General features: G+C 51.5%; 2 protein-coding genes across 4 annotated transcripts in view; both read right to left on the bottom strand.

Moving 5' to 3' along the window:
- The window catches only part of AAAS (aladin WD repeat nucleoporin), a 23377-nt gene extending 10501 nt beyond the window's left edge, over positions 1-12876 (bottom strand). The window contains exons 1-7 of one of the 2 annotated variants that reach the window (XM_032173609.2): positions 12755-12876; positions 8608-8735; positions 4277-4332; positions 3899-3990; positions 3658-3704; positions 3314-3412; positions 2861-3004 (exon numbers count right to left, since the gene is read on the bottom strand). In XM_032173609.2, the coding sequence (XP_032029500.1) occupies positions 2861-3004; positions 3314-3412; positions 3658-3704; positions 3899-3990; positions 4277-4332; positions 8608-8735; positions 12755-12841 (653 nt within the window). In that variant the 5' untranslated portion in view covers positions 12842-12876. Of the gene's footprint in view, positions 1-2860; positions 3005-3313; positions 3413-3657; positions 3705-3898; positions 3991-4276; positions 4333-8607; positions 8736-9399; positions 9670-12754 lie in introns of those variants that run through there. The other variant, XM_032173608.2, reaches the window with a different exon arrangement.
- Positions 12877-14631: 1755 nt separating this feature from the next.
- The window catches only part of SP7 (Sp7 transcription factor), a 15051-nt gene continuing 10132 nt past the window's right edge, over positions 14632-19550 (bottom strand). The window contains exon 3 of one of the 2 annotated variants that reach the window (XM_032173607.2): positions 14632-17498. In XM_032173607.2, coding sequence (XP_032029498.1) covers positions 16224-17498 — 1275 coding nt within the window. In that variant the 3' untranslated portion in view covers positions 14632-16223. The remainder of the gene's footprint in view (positions 17499-19550) is intronic. The other variant, XM_058426732.1, reaches the window with a different exon arrangement.

Here is a 19550-nt window from a genome sequence, read left to right as displayed (position 1 = left end):
CTCTGCCCGGCCGCCCCGTGTCTGGGAAGAAGTGAGGAGCGCCTCTGCCCGGCCGCTCCGTCTCGGAGGTCTACCACGGAGGCCAGAAGCAATGTGGGGGCTGGACGTGGTGGCTCACGCCTGTGGTCCCGGCACTCTGGGGGGCGAGGCGGGTTGATCACTTCGGGCTAGGAGTTCGAGACCAGTCTGGCCAACATGGTGAAACATGAAAAATACAACAGACAAACCAACCAACCAACTCAGTGACAACAAAACAGGTCTACCCTGGAGTCATACTCTAATTTTTTCTATTTTCCTCCCTTTCTGATCCTTTATCCCACTTTCTTTTTCTTCCTCTTCCTTCTCCCTCTTCTTTGTCAAATTGAGGATTGAGTTATTATCACTGATCCATATAAAGTCCCTCTCACATTTATTTTAACTCCCACCCCCCATTTCTATTCCCCGACTTCCCATGTGCAACCTTCCTAATATGTCTGATATGCATCTTTTTGTTTGTATGTATTTTTAGAAAATGTTTATTGTTTTTGTGTGCAAAAAAAATTAAAAATAAAATAAAATAAAATAAAATAAAAAAGAAATCAAACATTTCCTTCAGATTTTCAAATCTGTTGGCCTAAACATGTCCACAATATTCTTTTATAATTCTTCTATTTTCTACCATATCTATATCTTTCCACTTCTAAAAATAGTATACTTTGGTTTTCTTTTTTTTTTTTTTTTTTTGAGACAGTCTTGCTGTCACCCAGGCTGGAGTGCAGTGGCGCGATCTCGACTCACTGCAGGCTCTGCCCCTCCGGGGTTCATGCCATTCTCCTGCCTCAGCCTCCCGAGCAGCTGGGACCACAGGCGCCCGCCACCTCGCCCGGCTAATTTTTTGTATTTTTAGCAGAGACGAGGTTTCACTGTGTTAGCCAGGATGGTCTCGATCTCCTGACCTCGCGATCCACCCGCCTCAGCCTCCCAAAGTGCTGGGATTACAGGCGTGAGCCACCGCGCCCGGCCTATACTTTGATTTTCTTTTTCTCCTTAATTAGGCTGACCAAAAGGTTTACTTCTTTATTCATATATCTATGTGCATACACGTATACACATATATATACACGTATATATATAACATATATATACCTGTGTGTGTGTGTATATATACATATATATGTTTTGTCTTGTTTTGTTTTGTTTTTGAGACAGAGTCTTGCTTTGTTGCCCAGGCTAGAGTACAGTGGCGTGATCTCAGCTCACTGCAACCTCCGCCTCCCGGGTTCAAGTGACTCTCCTGCCGAGTAGCTGAGACTACAGGCGAGCACCACCACGCCCAGCTGATTTTTTGTATTTTTAGTAGAGACGGGGTTTCACCGTGTTAGCCAGGATGGTCTCTATCTCCTGACCTCATGATCCACCTGCCTCAGCCTCCCGGACTTTTTTTTTTTTTTTTTTGAGACAGGGTCTCACTCTGTCGCCCAGACCAGAGTGCAGCTGTAGTGGCGTGATGTCAACTCACTGCAACCTCTGCTTCCCGGGTTCAAGTGATTCCTGTGTCTCAGCCTCCCAAGTAGCTGGGATCACAGGCATGCACCACTACATCCAGCTAATTTTTTTGTATTTTTAGTAGAGATGGGGCCACGTTGGCCAGGCTGGTTTCAAACTCCTGGCCTCAAGAAATCCACCCACCTTGGTCTCCCAAAGTGCTGGGATTACAGGCATGAGCCACTGCGCCTGGCCTAATTTTTGTATTTTTAGCAGAGACGGGTTTTACCATGTCGGCCAGACTGGTCTCAAACTCCTGACCTCAGCTGATCCTCATGCCTTGGCCTCCCAAAATGTTGGGAATACAGGTGTGAGCCACTGTCCCCAGCCTTTATTCATAATTTTTTTTTTTTTTGAGACAGAGTCTCACTCTGTTGCCCAGGCTGGGGTACAATGGCATGATCTCGGCTCACTGCAACCTCCGCCTCTCAGATTCAAGCGATTCTCCTGCCTCAGCTTCCCAAGTAGCTGGGACTACAGGTGTGTACCACCACACTCAGCTAATTTTCATATTTTTAGTAGAGACAAGGTTTCGCCATGTTGGCCAGGCTGGTCTCGAACTCCTGACCTCAGGTGATCCACCCGCCTCCACATCCCGAAGTGTTGGAATTACAGGCATGAGCCACCGCGCCCAGCTTACTCATAATTTAAAGAACCAGGCCAGGCACGGTGGCTCTCGCCTGTAATCCCAGCACTTTGGGAGGCCGAGGCGGGCGGATCACGAGGTCAGGAGATCGAGACCATCCCGGCTAACACAGTGAAACCCCGTCTCTACTAAAAATACAAAAAATTAGCCGGGTGAGATGGTGGGCGCCTGTAGTCCCAGCTACTAGGGAGGCTGAGGCAGGAGAATGGCGTGAACCCCGGGGGGCGGAGCCTGCAGTGAGCCGAGATCACACCACTGCACTCCAGCCTGGGCGACAGCAAGACTCTGTCTCAAAAAGAAAAAAATAATAATAATAATAATTTAAAGAACGAGTTTCTGGTTTTATTTTTAGTTAGTTCTCACAGGTATTCTTTTTCTAATTTCATTAGTTTCTGATCTTATCAGTACTAATTTTCTTCACACTTCCTTTAAGTCTCCTGATAGTCCTCTGAAAGACAGTCTTTCCACCCCGTAACCCATAGACACATTGTCCCCATAATCCAAAAAGCCCCTAGTTCTCTTTCTCCAGATTATTCTCAGCAACCCACCTTGATCTTACATCTGCTTTTCCCATAGCCCTGGGAAGTGCTGTGAGGACAAAGAACTTCTCCTTTCAGACCTCCTCACCACCCACCATGCTTAGCATTGCACAACTCTCAGGCCAAGGTAAGACAGGCTACTAGGACTCACCGGGTAGACAAGGAGGTAGGGTCCAGGGTCCAGATGAGAATGCAGCTCTGGCAGGCCACAGCCAAGACAGAGGCACTAAGGGGCTTCCAGGCCAGAGCCGCCACATTTCGCTGCAGCCGGTGCTTCAGGGAGGGGACTATGGTGCTAGGGTGAAGGGGCAGGAAACTGAGTCAAGGCAGGAACACTAAGGCTCCAGGGACCAGAGTGCAGTTAAAGAGGGAAAGCCACAGAGAAGAAGGATGATCCATCCAGGGGCCAGGGGCACTATAGGACAGGAGGGGATAAAGGTTAGGTCTAGAAAAAGCACACATCCAGTCATGGAGCGTCTCTGACCCCAGTTCTGGACGGAGCCCTATGAATCAGGTTCAAGAACTACAGGACTCCCCGCAACCAAGGCTGGCAAGGGAAGGTGATATTGACAAGTCAGAGCCCACCTGGTGTCCCCACACACACCTGCTGGCATTATACACACGGACTGAGTCATCTAGCAGGGCCACTGCAAACTTGTTGGTGTGGGGGTGCCATGCAAAGACACGCAAGCAGCAGCTGGACCTAAGGAAGGGGTTAACATAAAGAGTTCCTGCACCTATCCCTACCCAAGCCCAGAAGCTCACATTCATTTCCAGTAAGGACATGGTTTTTTTTCTACTTTTTCTTGTATTCTTTTTTGGGGGAACAGGAGGAACGAGAATATGGTGAGCAATCAGAAAAGGAGTAGGAGTCTTTGCCTTCTCCCCAAAGGAAGTTTCGAGGTTCAGGACTTCCTTCCCACAAAGCTCCAGGGCTTGTGCACTCACCAGTTTGTGACTTGGGCAAATTCAGCAATCAGATCTTCGCTCCTGAGCTGTAAGAACAAAGTAGACACAGGACACACTGGGGCAAAAGGAGCCCATCTCCTCAATATTCCTACAGGGGAGGTGGACCACTCCTACCCTCTGAAGTCATCACACCCAACCCTGACCTGCAAGGATAGGAATGGGGGCAGAGTAGGATAGGGACACAGCAAATGCAGAGGGCTGGGGAGGAAGCCAAACTTACAGACAGATGGGGGAACAGGGACCCATGGAGGGAAGAGGCCCATCGACAGAGTGCCAGGGCCCAGCCGGATGCCGTCTTCACCCACTCAAACACTGTAGGGTTGAGGAAGCAGCTCTGATTAAACCATTCACAGGCCTCTTACCAGGTACCCTCTAGGTGAAAGACAAGGAAGGACAGGCACTCCCCAGGTCCTTCTGCCCAGTAAGTGCTCTCAACACCTCACTCTGGACACCCACTCTGGGTTATTTGGGTAGGGAGAGGAGAGGACAGGAAAAATAGGGCTAAAAGAGGCTGAGCCAACAGGTGTTGGGGTGAGTTCAAGAATATGGAGGGGAGATAACCACAAAACTAAGGAAGCCTGGAGGGAAAAATACTTACCCTCTTCTTCTGAGTTTGCAATTTCATTTAGCACCCCAAAAAGGCCCACATCACGCCTGATAAGGGAGGAAAATGTAGGTCAGGTTACTCTGATCCCCTCTGTCCCTCTCTACCAGTTTCATTCATTCATTCAATATACATGTATTAAAAATATGGGCACTCACATTTAATGAGTGCCAACTATGTACCAAGCACTCTACATGCTGTCCTTTCATTTACATATCTCACAAATCTGAACGAGATTCTACCCATTTACGGATGAGACAACCAAGGCTCAGAGGACTTTTGGGGCTTTGTGAGCAGGTTAAGGAGTTGGGACTTGCTCTAAGACAGTGAATGGAAAGCCATGGAAGGTTTCTAAGGAGAAGAATAAACAGATCACACAGCAGCATTTTAGAAAGAGCAGTCTGGCTGCAAATTAGAGAGTGATAAGAACAGGAAAGGCCAGGCTGGCCGTGGTGGCTCACGCCTGTAATCCCAGCACTTTGGGAGGCTGAGGTGGGTGGATCACGAGGTCAGGAGATTGAGACCATCCTGGCTAACATGGTGAAACCCCATCTCTACTAAAAATACAAAAAATTAGCCAGGCTTAGGCCGGGCACGGTGGCTCACGCTTGTAATCCCAGCACTTTGGGAGGCCGAGGCGGGCGGATCACGAGCTCAGGAGATCGAGACCACGGTGACACCCCGTCTCTACTAAAAATACAAAAAAAATTAGCCGGGCGTGGTGGCGGGCGCCTGTAGTCCCAGCTACTCGGAGAGGCTGAGGCAGGAGAATGGCGTGAACCCGGGAGGCGGAGCTTGCAGTGAGCCGAGATTGCGCCACTGCACTCCAGCCTGGGCAACAGAGCGAGACTCCATCTCAAAAATAACAAAAAATTAGCCAGGCTTGGTGGCGGGCGCCTGTAGTCCCAGCTACTCAGGAGGCTGAGGCAGGAGAATGGAGTGAACCCGGGAGGCGGAGCTTGCAGTGAGCCGAGATTGTGCCACTGAACTCCAGCCTGGGCAACAGAGTGAGACTCCGTCTCAAAAAGAAACCAAAAAAATAAGCCGGGCGCGGTGGCTCACGCTTGTAATCCCAGCACTTTGGGAGGCCGAGGCAGGCGGATCACGAGGTCAGGAGATCGAGACCACGGTGAAACCCCGTCTCTACTAAAAATACAAAAAAATTAGCCGGGCGTGGTGGCGAGCGCCTGTAGTCCCAGCTACTCAGAGAGGCTGAGGCAGGAGAATGGCGTGAACCCGGGAGGCAGAGCTTGCAGTGAGCCGAGATTGCGCCACTGCACTCCAGAGCGAGATTCTGTCTCAAAAAAAAAAAAGAAACCAAAAAAATAAAACAAAACAAAAATTAACCGGGCATGGTGGTGTGCACCTGTAGTCCCAGCTACTCAGAGGCTGACGCAGAAGAATTGCTTGAACCTAGGAGACAGAGGTTGCAGTGAGCTGAGATCACGCCACTGCACTCCAGCCTGGGCGACAGAGTGAGACTCAGTCTCAAAAAAAAAAAAAGAATCTACTTCAGGAAGCTAGGAAAAAGGTGAAAGTGGCCTGAACTGGTGGGGATGAAGAAAAAGAGACAGATTTGAGAGATTTAGGAATCAGCATAAACAAGATATGAAGACTAATCAGACATTAGTGAAGGAAAGAGCAATACAACAGAAACACCTAGGTAATAATTACATCAGCTAATACGCTTACAGTGTGCCAGCTCTGGACTAGGTGCCTCACATTAACTAATCAAGCCATTATGACAATCCTACAAGATAGGTATTGTTATAACTGCATTTATTTTTATTTTATTGAGACAGGGTCTTGCTCTTTGACCCAGGCTGGAGTGCAGTATCACCATCACGGCTCGCTGCAGCCTCAATCTCCTGAGCTCAGGTATTCCTGCCTCGGCCTCCCGAGAGCTGAGACTACGCGTGCACACCATCGTGCCCAGCTAATTTTTAAATTTTTTGTAGAGACGGGGTTTCAGAGTGTGTGTGTGTGTGTGTGTGTGTGTGTGTGTGTGTCTGTTTTAAGATGGAGTCTCACTCTGTCACCCAGGCTGGAGTGCAGTGGTGTGAACTCGGCTCACTGCAACCTCTACCTCCTGGGTGCAAGCAATTCTTGCACCTCAGCCTCCTAAGTAATTAGGATTACACACGGAGTTTCACCACATTGGCCAGGCTGGTCTCGAACTCCTGACCTCAGGTGATACACCCACCTCGGCCTCCCAAAGTGCTGGGATTACAGGCATGAGCTTCCGCGCCCAGACTATCACTGCATTTTTACATGAGAGAACAAAGGTGTGAAGAGGTTAATTAATATGAACAAGGTAATCTAAGTAGAAAGTAGCAGTCAGGATTCAACCATCTATCTACCCCAGAACCTATACTCAAACCACTTTTTCCTGAATGAGTAATTTGATCATTCCTTAAAGTGAACCATCCAGAGAAGCAGATTTGGAGAGAGAAATAAAGAGATCGGATTTGAGCATGCTGAATATATGAAGTCTGTGAAATATTCAAGCAGGATAATTTGGCAAACACGTGAACACCAGGTCTGGTGCATCAACTGGAAATCTAGCACCAAAAACACCAACATTTAAGGGACATCAGGAAGAGGAGCCACCAAAAAGCCTGAGAAGCAGCAGCCGCAGAAGTAGGAGACAAGAAGGAGCCTGGGAACGAATGGCTTTTCAACAAATTGATATTCAACTTCACACACACAGGCATGCCCATTAAACTGTACTGAAGTACCAAAGATCAAAGCTTGACAGCACATGTGTTGGAAAACAGGCACTCCCATACACTGCTGGTGGGACCATATACATGTACGATTTTGACAGAGGACTATTTGGAACAGCTCACAAAATTACAGATGAACATACCCTATGAGCCAGCAACTTAATTTCTAGGAATTTATCCTACAAATGGTAATGGTATTAATAAAAATATTAACCCTTTTTTTTTTTTTGAGACAAGGTCTCACTCAGTGTCACTGCACTGGCACAATCTTGGCTCACTGCAACCTCCACCTCCCAGGCTCAAGCGATCCTCCTATACATAAGCCTCCGGAGTAGCTGGGACTAAAGGTGCATACCACCATACCCAGCTAGTTTTTGTACTTTTCTTGTAGAGAAAAGAACATGGTTTCGCCATGTTCCCCAGGCTAGTCTCGAACTACTAAGCTCAAGCAATCTGCCGGCCTCAGCCTACCAAAGCGCTGGGATTATAGGCGTGAGTCACTGTGCCTTGCATAAACAACCCTTAAAGGAATTAATATGTGCCATTAATAGGTCCAGGTGCAGTAGCTGTAATCTCAGCACTTTGGGAGGCCAAGGCAGGCAGATTACCTGAGGTCAGGAGTCCAGACCAGCCTGGCCAACATGGTGAAATCCCATCTCTACTAAAATACAAAAAGTTAGCTGGGCGTGGTGGCACATCCCTATAGTCCCAGCTACTCGGGAGGCTGAGGCAGGGGAACTGATTGAACCCGAGAGGCGGAGGCTGCAGTGAGCCGAGATCGCACCTCTGCACTCCAGCCTGGCAACACAGCAAGACTCAGTCTCAAAAAAAATAAATAAATAAATAAATAAAATGAGCCGGGCACGGTGGCTCACGCCTGTAATCCCAGCACTTTGGGAGGCTGAGGCGGGCACATCATCTGAGGTCGCAAGTTCAAGACCAGCCTGACCAACATGGGGAAACCCTGTCTCTACTAAAAATACAAAATTAGCTGGGCTTGGTGGCGCATGCCTGTAATCCTAGCTACTCGGGAGACTAAAGCAGGAGAATCGCTTGAACCTGGGAGGTGGAAGTTGCAGTGAGCTGAGATCGTGCCACTGCACTCCAGCCTGGACAACAAGCATGAAACTCCATCTCAAAAAAAAAAAAAAAGAAAGAAAATGAAACCAGGTAGTGTAGCTCCACTCCTACAAGTGCAAAGTGTAAGACCTATGTAGGAGATTATTCAGTGCAACCTTACATCTGATCTTGCTGAGCTTTAGGTAAAAGCTCAGAAGTGCTAATGACATGAGGTGGGGGCAGGGAGCAGGTTCACCTAATCAAGCCAGAAAGCAAGGCAAGTTACTAGAGATGAAATGGAACTATTTTTTCCATAGTGTTCCTGGGAAGGGCAAGGAAGCCTCCTGCCTCAACCTGACATTTATTGAGCATTTGAGTTCTACAATAAGGACTAAAAATTTCGTATGATTTAGGATATACAGCTCTCATGGAGACAGCCTGAATAAAAATCTTTTGAAGAACACCCCAAGGTAAAGGGGTGGTGACTCATTTTCCAGGATCTGCAGACTATGACCCAGGAAACCCTTTGCCATGCCTCACCAAATGTTGATGCATCTCTTCCACACTTGCTCCCGGTGATGGATGAAGGCAGTTCTTGTGCCATGGTCCAGCCTTCCAGGGGTCTTTAAGGGATCCTTGGTCAGGTGTAGGACAGGAAGATTGATCCACTATAGCACAAAAGTGAGGGGTGTGACGGTGAGTCAGTCTCTTCCCAAATCTTTAACTCCTTGCCATCTCCGACCCACCGCTGGGCTAAGTATAAGAGATTCCAGAGGTCTGTTTCCCATTTCCACAAAGCTAACACTTGTGAGAATGGGAAACAAGTCTTAGCTCCCGTATCTAAGATACGGGAATAATATTTTAGCGCAAGTAGAATAGTATTTCATAGGGTTGCTGTGATTATGAAACCACATAACATTTTTAGAAAATACCTGACTCAGCCTCTTACATAGCAAACGCTCAATAAATGTCAGTTTCCCTTCCTTGTCCTTCCCAGGAACACCATGGAAAAAAGTTCCATGTTGTATCTTTCTGATCCTTCCCAGATACTGTCCCTAACTTTTAGATAGTTCTCCCGCATTCTCACACTCCCTAGATTCTCCCTCATTCTCTCCATTCCCTCTAGGCCTCCTCCACAGCTCCTTAACCCCCCGTTATACTCCAATCCCAGTCCTAAAACAGATTCCAGCCCTTCTATTCTCCTGCCGGGGCCAAGCTGTTTCCAGTCCGCCAGACTCTGCGACCCTGCCCCTGTCACACTGCCTCCCTTCCCCAGTGGTTCCCGACTCCGCCCCCACGTCTGTAGGTCCCCTCCCTCCTCGCCCAGGCCACCTGGCCCCGGAAGTCGGGGGGCGGGCTCTCATAGCTACTGCCCGTCACCAGCTCGTTATTGTGCTCATATAGCGTGACTTGACTCCGCGGCGGTGGAGGAGGGAACAACCCCAGGGAGCACATCTTGCCGGTTCGCAGGACGTCTGCAGTCGGCAAATCTCCTGGCCGGAACGGCACAGACCGCACTCCCGCAACTCGGTTCCCGGGCTAGATTCGTATGCGGACGGGTAGCCGCAAGGGACAAACGGCGAGGCGGCACTCAACGGAAGTGAAGAAAAGACTAATGCGAAAGAAGGACGAGTACGCGGTCCCGGGACAGACCTCCAAAGCTTCTTCCTGCGCCCCCTGGCGGCCGGAGGGGGAGCAGCGCGGACACGTCCCGGGGCCAACCGTTGGTTACCAGGCAGGAGTGGGGTTTTTTTCTGTTGTTTTCCATGAGACTACTGTTTTTCCCAGCTCCGAATTCCCGAACACCTTCTCCCACTCACTGTCTTAGCGCTTAGAAAGCCCGAAATAAGCCACATTCAGGGAAGTACCAAATTAACCCTCCCAGGCCTGTGGATCACCCAGAGGAAAATACAGGCTATGTCACAGGCAGCTGGCTGGAAAGCTGAGGGAAAAGCCTCAGAGAGGAGGAACAGTGCTGCACCCACAAGGTTAGGAGTCCTGGAAAGGGAGGTGGGGACGGTTGGAAAACTAACATTTCCTGCCAGGCGCGGTGGCTCACGCCTGTAATCCCAGCACTTTGGGAGGCCGAGGTGGGTGGATCATCTGAAGGTCAGGAGTTTGCAGACCAGCCTGGCCAACATGCTGAAAACCCCATCTATACTAAAAATACAAAAATTAGTCGGGCGTGGTGGCGGGCACCTGTAATCCTAGCTAATCGGGAGGCTGAGGCAGGAGAATCTCTTGAACCCCGGAGGGGAGATTGCAGTGAGCCGAGATCGCACCATTGCACTCCAGCCTGGGTAACAAGAGGGGAACTTTGTCTCAAAAAAAAAAAAAAAAAGGAAAACTTTATTTTATTTTATTTTTTGAAAGACAGGGTTTCACTCTATTGCCCAGGATGAAGGCAGTAGCGCTATCTCAGCTCACTGCAACCTCTGCCTCCCCGGTTCAAGTGATTGTCCTGCCTCAATCTCTGGAGTAGCTGGGATTACAGGCATGCGCCACCACGCCCAGCTAATTTTGTATTTTTAGTAGAGACGAGGTTTTACCATGTTGGCCAGGCTGGTCTCAAACTCCTGACCTCAAGTGATCTGCCCGCTTTGGCCTCCCAAAGTGCTGGGATTACAGGCCTGAGCCACCTTGCCGGGCTGCAAAACTATCCTGAGCACTTATTACAATAAGTGCTTTTATAATCTTACAACCCCATAAGGTGGGTGCTGTTCTGTCACCACGAGGAAAGTGAGTCACAGAGAAATTGAACCTAGATACACCCAAACCAGTTATTCTCACTTAAGAATAAAAGTGAGGCTGGGTGTGGTAGCTCACACCTGTAATCCCAGCACTTTGGGAGGCCGAGGCTGATCTCTTGAGCCCAGGAGTTCAAGACCAGCTTGGGCAACATAGCAAGACCCTGTATCTACAAAAAATTCAAAAGTTAGCCAGCGTGGTGGTGGCAAGCATCTTTAGTCCAGCTACTCAGAAGGCTGAGATGGGAGAATCGAGACTACAATGATCCAAGATAGCACCACTGCACTCCAGCCTGGGTCAAAGAGCGAGACCCTGTCAAGCAATCAAGAGAGAAAGAAAGGGATAGAGAAAGAGCCTGGCGCGGTGGCTCATGCCTATAATCCCAGCACTTTGGGAAGCTGAGGTGGGCTGATACCTGAGGTCAGGATTTCGAGACCAGCCTGACCAACATGGAGAAACCCCATCTCTACTAAAAACACAAAACTAGCCGGGCATCGTGGTACAAGCCTGTAATCCCAGCTACTCGGGAGGCTGAGGCAGGAGAATCCCTTGAACCTGGAAGACGGAGGTTGCAGTGAGCAGAGATCGCGCCACTGCACTCCAACCTGGGCAACAAGAGCGAAACTCCGTCTCAAAAAAAAAAAAACAAAAAAGAACAAAAAAAAAAAAAACGGGAAGGAAGGGAGAGGGAGAAAGAAAGAGAATGGGGGCCCCTCTTACAGACTTTGGAAAAAACATTGAATTCTTTGAGTCTCACTTTTCTCATTTGCAGTGTCCTAATTATTTCATATGGTTGTTTTCCATACAAAATAATAAAGTGAAGCTATTTAATAAATTTTAAAGTGCTAAACAAATGTCAGAGGTTAATAGCTATAACCGTGCCATCAACTAGGTGACCTTGGTCATAGTTCATTAACAAATGTTAAGTGATTTGAAGATGTAGAAGGCAGTCCCCACTCCCAAGAGCAACCAGTCTCATTGAATAATCTAGGGGGCATTTAGTTCTAGTATTCTGGATTCCATGTCTGCCCTTCTTTTTCACCTGAAAAATTCCCCCGAGAGAGTTATTACCAGGTCAGAAAACAAAGGGCTCCAGAGTCTCCTGAAAATGCACTTCACCTGAGAAGGCAAGTGGATCTCTAATCTAGTACTTCTCAACTGTTAAGGGACATAGGAATCACCTGAGCATCTCCTAGGGTGGTGCTCAGAGGCTATAGTTCCAAAAAATTCCCAGCTGATACTGCACAGGCCACATTTTAAGTAGCAAGGCTCTAACCTAGCGGTCCCCAACCTTTTTGGCACCAGGTTTAGTGGAAGACAGTTTTTCCACGGGGAGCGGGGGAGGGAATGGTTTTGGGATGAAACTGTTACACCTGAGATCATCAGGTATTAGTTGGATTCTCATAAAAAGCGGGCAACCTAGGTCCTTCACGTGCGCAGTTCACAACCGGGTTCGCGCTACTGTGAGAATCTAATGCCGCTGATCTGACAGGAGGCGGAGCTCAGCTTGCTCAGCTCGCCTCCTGGTGTGCGGTTCCTTTACAGGCCACCTACACTATGGGCCGTGGCGGGACCCCTGCTCTAACCTTTTCCCATAGCCCCATTTAATTTCCTATATGAGTTCACCGTCACCTGGGAAGTGACAGAAAGCTTGAAGAGCATAAGGTATACACTGGGGATGGTTTGGGGAACCTGGCTGGGAAAGCTCTCCCTGAGGACGGGAAGTGGGCAGGTTTGAGGGAGAGAGAGTCGGTGACTGTGACAGATTAGTGGAGAGCACTGAGGACCCACGATAGTTTCCGTTTGTACCTTAGTCGTAACACCATCCAAACCCAGATACCCCTAGGAAAAATCACTCTGGCCTGCAACTTGCATCCTTCGATGAAACCTCGATTTTCACCAACAGGTTATAATGATCGGTTAGGTGCCTGCATCTTACCCTGTAAGGTGAACTGGAGAGAAGAACAGTGCTGTTCCGCCCGCTGCCCCCGCACTGGCCTGGCACAAGTACTGTCCCCTCCCCCATACTGCTTATTTAACGTTTGTGGAACGCTTTTCACCATTTGCGGGTTCTAGAAAGGCCCAAGTCCAGGCCCAGCGCGTTCACCCAGTAACTTCACCAGGGGGCGCGGCTGGCCCGGCGACGCAGCGACCGTGACCCACCGCCCTATGGGCTCCGAGCGCTTAGCGGGCGGTCTCCGCCGGCCCCTCCCTACGACCTGGGCGGGAACCGAGACAGCGTGCAGGCCGCTTCTAAAAGGGGCCCCCTACTTTGGGAGTCGTCGCCGGAGTCTGGGTGCCTGGAGCTCCGCCCGCTACCCCTTCCCGGGCCCGCTGGAGCCCAGCGTCCCGACCCGGGGCCGGTAACCAGGCGCACATGGCCCGCCCGGCCCTGTTTGTCCTGGCAGCGCGCCGCCGCTATTTGAAGCGGTTTTTATCTCCCAGAAACCAGCAAAACCCCAAGCGGAGTCTAGGGAAGATGAAAGGGGCCGAGGAGTTGGGGAGGGGAGGACCGCGAGGCTGCGGCGGGCGGGAGCTGGCACCGGACAGGCGGAGACCGGGAGGCGAGAGGGCCAGACTCTGGGGGGTCCGGAGGAGCCCGCCCGGCGGGGTTGGGGCGGGATCCCAGGGGTCCACTTCAGGCCGCCGCCTCGCTCAGACCAGCTCCAAGGCGCCCCCCGCCCTTCCTCCGCCCCAGCCCCCTCTCCCGGGTCTCTTCCGTCACAGCCCCCAGCCCACTAAAGAAGTCTTCGGAACTCGGATTTCTTCAAAGCGCCTTTGAAGCCGCGCGCCCAGCCGGAGGGCAGGAGATTTCGCACCTGGGCGGGGGCGGGAGTGGCGTCAGGGTGGGGAGGGGGTTCGTAATCCGAGCCCGCCCAGGATCGCCTGCCCCCCTCTCACCCGTAGCAGCGCCTCTTGCGACCCGCGCGGTGGACAGTCCGACGCGGGGCGCAGCTGGGAGTCGGGCCCAGGCCGGGGGGAGCGGCCTGTGAGCCCCCTCAGCCCAGCGGGGTAACCTTCGGAGGGGGGCCGCACAAAGCCCTATTGTGGCTCGGGGATGCTGCCACAGAGTGGCTTTTGTTCTTCGGCTAACTCCGTGGCGGGCACGACTGATTGCAGGCCCGGGGCAGGGGGCGGGTTACGTGCCAGGCCCAGTCTGCCCGCCGGGAGCCGCACCACCGCCCGACTGGGGCCGCGCAGGAGTCCGCGCTGCAACCGCGGTGCCGGCGCTCGGGTCGCGTCACAGCCCTGACCAGGCTCAGTTGGTGCAGTCCAGAAAGGGCCAGGGTAGAAACCAGTGAGTCTTCCCAGCTCTGCAGAAAGCACTGCACTCCCAAAAACTGAACACCGCTGGAGGATTTGACCGAGAAACAATTTTGTGTTTTGTTTTGAGACGGAGTCTCGCTCTGCCGCCCACGCTGGAGTGCAGTGGCGCGATCTCAGCTCACTGCAACCTCCGCCTCCCAGGTTCCAGAGATTCTCCTGCTTCAGCCTCCCAATCAGCTGGGATTACAGGCACCTGCCACCACGCCCGGCAGATTTTTGTATTTTTAGTAGAGACAGGGTTTCATCATGTTAGCGAGGATGTTCTCGAACTCCTGACCTCAGGTGATCCGCCCTTCTGGGCCTCCCGAAGTGCTGGGATTACATGCGTGAGCCACCACTCCTGGCCGATAAACTATTTTACCGCGAGCATAGGTAAGCAAACGTGCATAATAGAATATTCGCCCATGAGTAGTCCCCAATTTGCTAAGGAAAAAAAACCATTGGCTCTCGCTTCGCCCTTCCTCTTCTCCTTTTCTCACCAGGACAAAATTTCAAATCCAACTTTTATTTATTAAATTAAAAAAAAAAAAGACTCCACAAAGGGCATGATCCCTTCTATTCCACAATGTTCTCTCCCCAAGCTCCAGCGGCTTTAACCCTTTAACTTGGGGCCTTGAGACAGCAAGGGACAGAAAAGGAGGATCCAAAGTTACAGGAAAGGCACGACGCGGCTTTAAAAGTCACTGGAGGTGGAGATGGGAGCATCCGAAGTCCCAGGGTGGGGGTTCGTGGATGCACCCCCAGATCAGCTTGGGGGCCTCTGTCCTCCTAGCTCTGTAAGTTCTTTCTCAGGGCTTCTAGACACCAGATCTAGCATAGTGCCTTGCACAGAGTAGGCACTCAATACATACTTGATTTATTTGAATCTGATCCCAGAGAAAGCCTTCCCCACCCATTCTTCAGAAGGTGCACCCCCAAACCAATGTCCTCCTGTTAGATGGGCTTCCCCAAAGAGCACGTCTAAGATGGCAGCTGCAAGCTCTCCATAACCATGGCAACAGGGGATTAACCTGATGGGGTCATGGTGTCTAAGGGGAGGGGCAGTGGAGGAATCTGCTCTGGGGTCAAGGGAGATGGGGCACATTCCCATCCTTCTCCCCTCCATAGGACTTAAGGTTTCACAGCTTCTGGCTGGGGCTGGGGATATTAGGGATCCCCCTAATCAAAAGATACCCCATCAACTCTTTAGCAGAGATCTAGCTAACCCAATTTGTAGAGACTTCATTACAAGAGAAACCCTATCAACTGAGATTCTGATGATAGACATTCTATTAACAAGATCTTCTCCACTAATATTTTGTCTATACAGAGATGCATTTGACTAGAATTTCCTTAGCAGAAATGGATCCACTTCCCTCCCCAGCTCACTCTACCTGACCCGTCATCATAACTTACATAAATAGAATTATTACTAATCATTACTCCTGGTACATAGGGGTTAAATATGCAGGCCTGGGGGCAGCCTCCCTGACCCTGGGGTCACCCCATCTTTGGGATCAGATCCCCACTGGTCTGCCCCCTCTTGGCACCCTGCCTCTGGCCAGGTCACTAACCCCAATACCCCTAACCATGGTCCCTGATGAAGAGGCCACCAGGGGGCAATAAATTATCATTATCATTGTGTTTGTAAAAAGGAAAAAGAGTTCTGGAGAATGGAAAGCAATGGTGTAAGAAGTTGGGAAGACTGAAGCCTGGAGGCTGAGGGACAGCAGTAAATAAGCTTGAGAAGCAGAAAAGGTACATGTCAAGGAGTGAGTTGGAGAAATAGTGTTGGAAGCCCAGATAGAAAGTGTGTTGGTGTGGCAGGGCCAGAGTCTAGGAAGCCGGAGTGCAGGAATCAGGCACAAGGGGAGGGCCTGAGATGAGAGTTTGCAGAAAGCCAGTCTCATGGTGAAGAGAGAACGTGAGCTGAGGAGGCATGCAAGGAGATACCCAAGCCCAGAATGGCCAGGAGGGAGACAGAGGGAGAGAGCCCTGAAGGATGGCATGCATGGGGTAAAGAGAGTGATTGGCAAGCAGTGGTCTAGAGAGCCAAGAGAGACTGGCAGGGCAGCCCTGGGGTGGGAGACCTTCCACCCGGCTCAGATCTCCAGCAAGTTGCTCTGCTCGGGGCTGCCTCCAGGGGCTTTCTCTGGGGTTGCTGGTGAGGCAGAAGGTCGGGGCGTCTGACTGGCCTCCTCTTCCCCCGTGCTGCGGCCCTCCCCCAGCTCCTTGGGGCCACTGGGAGGGGGACCCGGGCCTGGTTCTCCGTGGGTGCGCTGGTGTTTGCTCAGGTGGTCGCTTCGGGTAAAGCGCTTGGAGCAGAGCAGGCAGGTGAACTTCTTCTCCCGGGTATGAGTGCGCACGTGACGCTCCAGCTCATCCGAACGAGTGAACCTCTTGCCGCAGAAGAGCCAGTTGCAGACAAAGGGCCTCTCGCCTGTGTGCCAGCGCAAGTGGGCCTTCAGGTGCGAAGCCTTGCCATACACCTTGCCGCAGCCAGGGATGTGGCAGCTGTGGATGGGCTTCTTCCGCAGCCCAGCCGCTGCTGCTCCCAGCCGCTCTAGCTCCTGGCAATTAGGGCAGTCGCAGGAGGAGCGCCCTGCCCCACTGCCCCCATATCCACCACTGCCCCCGGTGCTTGCACCCCGTGGGGGTTTGGCTCCACCACTCCCCTCCAGCTGCCCACTATTTCCCACTGGCTTGGGTTTATAGACATCTTGGGGCAAGACATGCTGGGGCCCTGGTTGCAAGAGGTGGGGAGCTGGGTAGGGGGCTGGATTAAGGGGAGCAAAGTCGGATGGGTAGGTGGGCAGCTGGGGGTTCAGTGGAGGCTGAGCTGGACCTGTGGGCAGTGTCCCTTGCAGCCCATCACCCTGGCCCTGCCCACCACCTAGCCAGTTGCCTCCAGGGTGCATATCCCACCATGGAGTAGGAGCGTTGCCTGGGCCTGGTGAAATGCCTGCATGGATGCCTGCCTTGTACCAGGAGCCATAGGGGTGTGTCATGTCCAGAGAGGTGTAGACACTGGGCAGACAGTCAGAAGAGCTGTGCCCCTTGGGCACTAGTAGCCCAGGGTCCTGGGTGCCCGTGGGCCCAGGGAATGAGTGGGAAAAGGGAGGGTAGTCATTGGCATAGCCTGAGGTGGGTGCTGGAGGACTGCCTGCAGGTGAAAGGAGCCCATTAGTGCTTGTAAAGGGGGCTGGATAAGCATCCCCCATGGTTTTGGAGGCTGAAAAGTCACTGCCCACAGAGTACGGCTTCTTTGTGCCTGCTTTGCCCAGAGTTGTTGAGTCCCGCAGAGGGCTGGAGCCACCAAATTTGCTGCACGCTGCCGTCAGCATGGCCAGAGGACTGGAGCCATAGTGAACTTCCTCCTGTGGAAAGAGGGACGCACTGCTTAGGGAGAGGGGAGGAGAAGTGCAGAATGAAGGGCAACACTTTAGGACTGAGACCTAGAGACATCCACAACAGAACAGAGGGGTCAGGGAAGAGTTGAAGAGGGTGGAGAATTATAGGTAAAAGAGGTTAGACAGTGAGAACTGGACCTCAGGGCAGACTCACATGGAGTCATGGGAAGAAGAACAGAGGCCCAAGACTGCAGCTCAGTATCCCAACCCAGGAGGCAGGAAGCAGAGCTCATTCTGGAGTTGCTAGGGGTGTACTAGGGGCCTCCAAGGAACAGGAGGTTCTTTTTCTTTTTTTTTTTTTTTTTTTTGAGATGGAGTCTTGCTGTTGTCGCTCAGGTTGGAGTGCAGTGGTGTGACCTCGGCTCACTGCAACCTCCGCCTCCTGGGTTCAAGAGATTCCCCTGCCTCAGCCTCCTGAGTAGTTGGGATTACAGGCACCCACCACCACACCTGGCTAATTTTTTTGTATTTTTAGTAGAAATGGGTTTTTGCCATGTTGACCAGACTCCTGACCTCAGGTGATCCACCCACCTCGGCCTCCCAAAGTGCTGGAATTACAGGCATGAGCCACTGCACCCAGCCTTTTTATTAAAAAAAAAAAAAAAAATTATTTTTTGAGACAAAGTCTTGTTCTGTCACCCAGGCTGGAGTGCAGTGGCCCAATCTCGGCTCACTGCAAACTTTGCCTCCCAGGTTCAAGCAATTCTCCTGCCTCAGCCTCCCGCATAGCTGGGATTACAGCCGCACGCCACCACACTATTTTGCATTTTTAGTACAGACCCGGTTTCACCATGTTGACCAGGCTGGTCCTGAACTGATGACCTCAAGTGACCCAAAACTCCTGACCTCAACTTCCCCAAGTGTTGAGATTACAGGTGTGAGCCACCGCGCCCAGCCAAAAAAATATTTTTAGAGACAGGGTCTCGCTCTGTCTCCCAAGCCGGATGGAGTGCAGTAGCATCATTACAGCTCACTGTAGCCTCAAACTTCTTTCTGGGCTCCAAGCGGTCCTCCACCCTCAGCCTTCAGAGTAGTTAGGACTACAGGCACATGCCAGGGGCTCTTTTTAAATGGCCGTGAGAAGAACTGGGGATAGAGACAGCAGCTAGGTGAAGTGAGAATTAGGGATCCTGACCATTGGAAGTAGGTTTGGAGCAGACCGAGGCCATGGTCAGGGCCTTGGAGAGGAAAGATGAGGCTCAAAGTACAATGTAGGGAGAAGGTCAAAGTATTAGGGGACTATATTTGCTCCCATGACAGATTTTCCCAGCTTCATCCCATACCCCATATTCCATTTCCTGTCGCTGCTTCAGCTCCTGACTAAGGCAGTGGTCTTGTCTCCCTGAGGTCCAATCCTCATGTCCCTGGTAAGGAATCTCTTGGCAGAGACTCCGGCTGGGGAGCAAGAGGAAGTGATGGTGGAGACACTGGGACATTGAGAGGGAACAGGGCTGCCGCCAAGCCCGAACTGTGGCTGAGACAAGAATGCCTTTCAAGCAGGCAGTGAGCACCTCCTGCTTTGTGGTGCCAGCTGGTACCCCTTTGAGAGGGCTGGAAGAGCCCAAAGGCGTCATACCCTTCCAAGGCAAGGAATGGGGTGACTAAGATACTGGCCTACAGCCACACTGCTTCATGCCTCAGTGTCCCCTAACATGTAGTCCTTCTAGCACCGTGAATGAAGGAAGACATGGATGTAGTGCATGGGAGTCTTTTAGAAATGCAAGGATATCGGGCCGGGCGCGGTGGCTCACGCCTGTAATCCCAGCACTTTGGGAGGCCGAGGCGGGCGGATCACGAGGTCAGGAGATCGAGACCATCCTGGCTAAAACGGTGAAACCCCGTCTCTACTAAAAATACAAAAAATTAGCCGGGCGTGGTGGCGGGTGGCTGTAGTCCCAGCTACTCGGGAGGCTGAGGCGGGAGAATGGCGTGAACCCGGGAGGCGGAGCTTGCAGTGAGCCGAGATTGCGCCACTGCACTCCAGCCTGGGCGACAGAGCGAGACTCCGTCTCAAAAAAA

Source organism: Hylobates moloch, unplaced genomic scaffold, assembly GCF_009828535.3.
Source record: "Hylobates moloch isolate HMO894 unplaced genomic scaffold, HMol_V3 SCAFFOLD_13, whole genome shotgun sequence".
In the NCBI taxonomy this organism is placed as follows: Eukaryota; Metazoa; Chordata; class Mammalia; order Primates; family Hylobatidae; genus Hylobates; species Hylobates moloch.
This window is presented reverse-complemented; position numbering and strand designations above follow the sequence as displayed.